General features: G+C 37.3%; 1 protein-coding gene across 1 annotated transcript; it reads right to left on the reverse strand.

Moving 5' to 3' along the window:
• Nucleotides 1-2,952: 2,952 nt before the first annotated feature.
• On the reverse strand, nt 2,953-3,735 carry LOC121241710. The gene is made up of 2 exons (XM_041139597.1): nt 3,424-3,735; nt 2,953-3,152 (listed from the first exon to the last, which is right to left on the reverse strand). Exons 1-2 carry the CDS (start codon nt 3,705-3,707, stop codon nt 3,095-3,097), a joined length of 342 nt encoding a protein of 113 aa, XP_040995531.1. The 5' UTR covers nt 3,708-3,735; the 3' UTR covers nt 2,953-3,094.
• Between the last annotated feature and the right edge of the window lie 2,903 nt (nt 3,736-6,638).

The raw sequence follows: 6,638 nt of genomic DNA on the forward strand, positions 1-6,638 counted from the left end.
ATCCACCGGATTTGATCCTCTTTCCACAGAAGCCACAACTTCCAACCCTTTAATCAGAGAAGCCAAAATAATTGCCCTATCAGAGTCTTCTATCAAATCCAACTCCACCGAAGCATTCACCATGTCCACTTTATTTCCTTCTGAAAATACTTTCGTTTCCGCCAAAACAACAATATCCTGCACAAGGTTCGCACCCAACTGCATCTTCATGCCAGATGTACCCTCCTCTGCTTTCTCACTCTCATGTCCAACCGTATCAGGCTTTTCTTATGTAACCACATTTGTTTCCTCCGAAGGATCTTCAACATGTTTCTCATCATTGTTTTCATTCCCATCGACCATCTCAAGTTCCGACAGAGTTATTTTAAGCATACCTTCCTCTTCCACAGGACTAACAGCAATATTTTTCCTCACCCAAACAAGATCATGTTTACCATTACCGTTATCCTTGTCAATCTTTTTCTTCGCAGTCCCCTTACAATTTTTTTAAAGATATCCTTGCACCTTGCACCGTCGACAATAAGCTGGTAGAGTTTCATACTCCACTTCTTGAAACCAACTGTTAGGACATTGTGGAGTCCCAATCCAGAAACCATTGATAGGATCAACCGAAGTATCCATTTCAACACAAACTCTAGTCCCATCCGTTCTAGTAGCACATTTAGTACTATTATCTCTCCGTAAGAATTTACCAACCGAACTAACAATACTACGAAGGATCGACTCATGGTAAAAGTTCGGTGGTAGCCCAGGAAAAAACACCCATACCGGAACCAAAGAAGGTTCCGACTCTTCGCAAAAATCCGTATTCCAGTGAAAAACCCTATAGTGAACACCATCCACCTCACAAGACTCACGAGCAAATGCTTTCAGGAAATCATCTTCATTAGAAAACTGGACAAATACATTCCTTGGCCTTCGCATAGAAGAAACTACTGGCTGATGCAGTATACCCCAACGGGCCTTGATATACGACCTGATAACATCAAGAGACAGCCTCTTCCTAAGAAACTTCATCACTAAGGAGAACTTAAAGGGTTGAGCCGACAAAGAGAGTTCTTCCTTGGAGAATACGACATAGAGTTCTCCATCCACCAGTTTTGGAGCACGCCACGGAACCACTACCTCAGGGAGAGGCAACGGAGAAGACGACACCATATCTGCAAAGGAGCGCATTCGATCCCCCAGCGCCGTAATTCCCCACAGGGCCACAGCGGCAGCCATGCAACCCTAGGAATCACAAGCCCGAAAAACCAAATTCTAAAATCGCCAAAATCACCAAATTGCTAGCTCCGTAAATCTCTCTAGCCGTTGTATAGTGATATCTTTTCATGGACGTACATCAAAGATGCAACCTGACTTTGATGATAGGGAGATATGACGATATTTAGGCAGACTTGAGGATACTTGAGAGTGAAGCATGCAAGTATTTTCAATGATTTTCATGTTCTATTGTTGCACCTAATACTCCAGAGTTAAAAAATAATAATAATTTTGTGCTACAGTAATTGGATTTGGTTGCAGAAACGAAATAGAGAAGACTTATAAAAAAATCTTCTTAAAACTTTATTTTTCTCCGCTAGATTCATGGAGTGGCTAATGCAAGGGGCTAGTTTAAGAACTTCTACATCAATTGGAAGGGGCTTAATCCTCTTCTAAGGGCCCATTGGATATTATCATGGGCTTGAGCCATGGCATAGTTCAATAAGCTAATGAATCCAAGGCCCATCACAATTACAGGTCCCATCACGTTGTGCCTGATGAGATTTCGTGGGGTAACGGGAAGGGGCTTAATCCTCTTCTAAGGGCCCGTTGGGTATTATCATGGGCTTGGGCCATGACATGGTCCAATAAGCTAATGAATCCAAGGCCTAGCCCCATACAAGCCTAATCTGGATGGAGCTAGACCGCTAACTACCCGAGTACTTCGAGATGAAAGAGTTATCAGCTCATTTAGAAATAAGATAAGTCTTAATATCCTTAAGGCTTGAATTTCAAATAACAGGTGGGACAGTTATCGAATATAATCCGAAGAAGTCACAAAACTCTATTTGTAGGGTTCATAATTCAAATACAATTATTACTCTTTGGTTGTAGGTGATCGCATGTGAGAAGCTGTGAAATACATCCATAACATCAACAATATCCTTTATTTCGATGGCATTTGTTAATTTTAGGTCTTATTTGGTTTCAGCTCATAATTGGAGAGATTATGAGAGGGAAGATCAGCGGATTTGGATGGACAATGATAGCTAAGAGTTGAGAATTGTTGCAATAATATTGAGATGAACATGATCTACAGCAGTGAGACCAGCAACCTGAACCTAACAGTTGGGCGCAAGCCTATCGAAGAACCAAAACCTGCATTAGCAGATGCTTCAGCCAGAGGTGAACAACAGTGGTACTGCTGGTGCCGCTGACTTGGCACAAGTGAATTGCCGATATTGACTCCGTAATCTATAAAATAAATAATAAAATATATCAGTTGATTTTATCTTAAATTTGAATTTTGATTTTATTCTTTATCTGATTTAAATAAATATTTTATTTATCGAACCCACTCTTTGACGAAAAAGTTGTCTACATAGGAGGAAGAATGTTAACAAATAATAAAATCTATCTATTCTCAGCAATTTAAGTGTAGATAAAAAAAATACCGGAATATGATCGAATTACTCCAATCCGTAGACCTCTGTTTACGTGGCATCCAAGACGCGTCCTCTCCCTGAGTAGAGCTTTTCACCATAAAAAACACGTAAGAACCCAGTGACCGGATTATTGCGCACATCATCCCAACCTGTGTATTAGGAAGACGTTTCGCAGATGCCCATAAACAAGGCATGATTTGGGATACAGTTCCATACGTGTGGACGTCTTAAGTGTCTGCTACCCCCCAGGGCTCGGAAAAAAGAAAAGAAAATTTAAACTTGAAGAGAAATGATGGATGAAAAATATTTGAATGATACTGCACAATCCATTCACAAGAAAACGGAATTTATAAATATTATTGCTTTATATTAAGCAATCCACAATACCAATGTACAGAAAATAAATGTAAAGCAAAACAAAAAGAAAGAAGGACCGCCAATCGAAGTCAGAACATAAACGGAGTTGGTGAGATTGCTGGAAAGAAAATCGGCATGGAGTTGTTCCTGGAAACAAACATATCAACATATCACCAGATAATTCTGCAAGACCATAACATAAATACTGATCCCTTTAAAAGCCAAGAGAAAACTAAAAACTGTTCGATCCCTTCGAAAGTCAATTCGTTGGGGAACAAAAAATAAAATCTAACAAACAATTACTACAAAGTACCCTGCTTTTCTTTAAGTTTAGTTCAATGATTTTGGCGTAACATTATATTTACACGCAACCTTAACAACCCAAAACACTGCAGGAATCCTAAACACACGTACGCACCTGAACTCGTCTCTGTGAGTGAGAAAGCGAGAATTGGGCAGCGATCTAGATTTACAAGAAAATTTATTTCCTGAAACCCGTTCTCTGTTTTCGTCGACTTTGTCCTCGGATATCATCGAAAGCACTGGCCTCCAATGCTTAGCAGACGCGGACCTGGGACCTGCAGTCCGCCTATTGCGCCTGAAGGAAGGCAAGGTGAGCGACACATAGGCGTTGGTGTTGGCTTCCTCCTGCGGCGGCGCAGGGGTGCCTTTGGGACGGTAACATGACCTGAAGAACTTCATTGATTTTGGGCCGTGAAGATGGTGGAAACGTTTTGGACTTTAGAGAGAATGATCATATATATATATATTTAGTTTATTACTTGTGTGCGTGATCTTGTTGTTAGTGTTTCACTTGGAACGGAATCTTTGACATTTGTTTGTAAGGTTTCTTGGATGTTGAAGTGAGTTGAATTGAATCGAGTTAAGATGATAAAATATTATTAGAATATTATTATTATTTTAGAATTTAAAAAAGTTGAATTGTTTATTATATTTTGTATTGAAATTTGAAAAAGTTGTAATGATGAATTGAGATGGGTTGATAATCCAAACGAAGCCATGTGTCTATATTGCTTTCCGAAGTAGTGTAGGACTTGTTATCCGTTGATGTCACGAAACGATTATTCGGCTTCTTATTTCTTAAAGGTATTTTATATCCTAGAAAAACCTAAGTGTTGAGTCTGTTCTAGTCAAATATTTCTGGTCTATCCTTTAAAGAAATGTTTGTGGGTTAAATCATGCATGATAAGTGCCAACTTGGATAAAGATTCTTTTATAAATATTAACCTTATCCACAATAACTTGGATAAGTGCCGGTTCCTTAACTGGTCCCGTTGGTTTTTTCGGTCCAAAGGAAAAATCTTACATCCCTACCTGTCACCACTATCGAGTGAATTTCTGTTGCTTTAGTCTTATGATGTGTAAGAGTATAAGTTGGTGCTCTCATTTTGAAAAAATTGAGGTTTATTATGTAAAAGTTAGTTTTTTCATGTGGATCCAGATTTTTCTTAATTTTCTTTTGAAAGAGAGTGAATGGAATTTGCACCCTCTAAGGCTACGTTTGGATGCTGAGCTGAATTGAATTGAGTTTTTTATTAATAGTACTGATTTGAGATGGTAGAGTGAATTTTGTATAGTCCACCTAAGATGAGTTTAAATGTGTTTGGATGTTAATATGAGTTTTGATGTATTTATGGAAAGTTGAAAAAGATTATAGATCCCACGTATAAAGAAGTATTGAATTGAAAAAGGTTGTAGGTCTCATGTGTAAAGATGTTTTAGTTGAGATGAAGTTAATAATTTGAGAGTTGGGTGTTTGAATGTTAAACTTAGTTTAAAATTAGACTGAACTGAGTTAAACTCATATATATGAATTTAACAACCAAACGGAGCCTAAGACTGTATAATTTTTCACATAAGATTATCAATGGATCAGCTAGGATTAATGCGTGCATCTAGTTAACTGTTATTTTCCTTGATTTATTATAATTATTTATTTAATATCTTCATTTGAGTCAGCACTACTACTCTTTTAAACATACTGAAAGGTAACAGAATATCATCGGATATGGTTTTAAAATAGACACTGATAACAACATAATATCATGATCAAGCGAATGGAATCGCATATTACAATGAGCTTAAACCTTTTGGGTTTGTGACAATATGACAAATAGCAATTAGATCGTACAGAGATTTCAGCAGCTTCCCTAAATATCTCTCTATCCACAGTTACACGCATTCATATAGGCAAAATGAGCAACTCCAGTTAATGCTTTAACTAGTTTTTTCATTTCTTTTTGGCCCATATTATTCCTGGTATTCGTTTCAATTAATATATATATGAACAAAACCACATCCCCGAATCCAAAACTAGTGACGAAGTGTCACCATCCTTTCCACCCATTATATTTTTTGGGGTCCCTTGTCCATTGCATTGTATTCATAGAATTTAAGGCCAAACACAATGACACATGACAAGAAAAGACTAAATTAAAAGAACATTAAAGGAAAAAAAAAAAATGAGTGGTATCTTCAATTAAATGGCGCGCCACTAAGGAAAATATCAATGCATCTCGACCACAAACGTTGCTACAAAGGGGTGTATCGGCCTCATGTATCACAAATTTGCATTATGTTAGCGTGGCTTTTAATTTGATCTCTGTTCATTGAATTCTTTGAAACAATGAAAGCTAAAAAGAAAACAAAATTCTCGAGGAAAGCCAATGAACATGGCGATATTTGGGGCCCCAAACAGTCCTCCTACAGTGAAGATTGCAAGAGCATTTGCACAAATAATTAGAAGGGGAGATTAATGTAAGATATAGTCCTTTTTATAAATCCAGTTACAACCATACATTGGAAAATAGAATAATGCATATTATATGTAGGTTGATTGAATGTGGGACAAAATGCCGTGAGGTCGAACTTATCCAACTTTTTTTATTTTGAAAGAAACAGCATACTAGTCCTCCTACTAGATTATTTTTTTATTGCCTTGTGATATGTTATGCAATAAAAAAAAAAAAAAAAAATTAGATCTACTCACTTTTTTTAAAAGAAATGCACGTCATTTACATATTCTATGACTGTAAATATAATTTTTCATTCTTATAATACGTATGGTAATATTCTAATAGGGATTTTCATTTTGTATCTGAGCTGCTATAATTGATAGAATGCACTCTTAAACTATCAAAAAGTTGAGAAAATCTTAAAAATGGATGCGGTGAGAAGTTTGCTTTTACACCCTTCAATAAGAAGCCGACATGTAAGTGATCTATATTATTTACATTAGAATCCTCCTGAACACTCACTCCCCCTCAGTTGCTCTCTCTCTCTCTCTCTCTCTCCCAAATATTTTAGGAGCAATGTTTCCCTAAAAACTGTGAGTCTAAGATATGAGAACAACCCCATAACTTAATTTCAGCGAAAGTGCAATTTTAAAGAAACCAAAGAGAAGGACAAAGAGCGAGAGCTACTTAGGGGTGACAGATTCAATCATGAGGAGACAAAGAGAGCTCGACTATGGCTTGTGGGGAGAGAGAGAGTCAGATTGAGGGGGGGGAGAGAATCTGAGAGAGGAGAGAGAGAAGAGAGTTGCCTATAAATATTATAAGATGAAATCTATTCTATCGTAATTATGTTAGACGACATGTGTTATCATCTAAT

Source organism: Juglans microcarpa x Juglans regia, chromosome 7S (assembly GCF_004785595.1).
Source record: "Juglans microcarpa x Juglans regia isolate MS1-56 chromosome 7S, Jm3101_v1.0, whole genome shotgun sequence".
Classification (NCBI taxonomy): domain Eukaryota; kingdom Viridiplantae; phylum Streptophyta; class Magnoliopsida; order Fagales; family Juglandaceae; genus Juglans; species Juglans microcarpa x Juglans regia.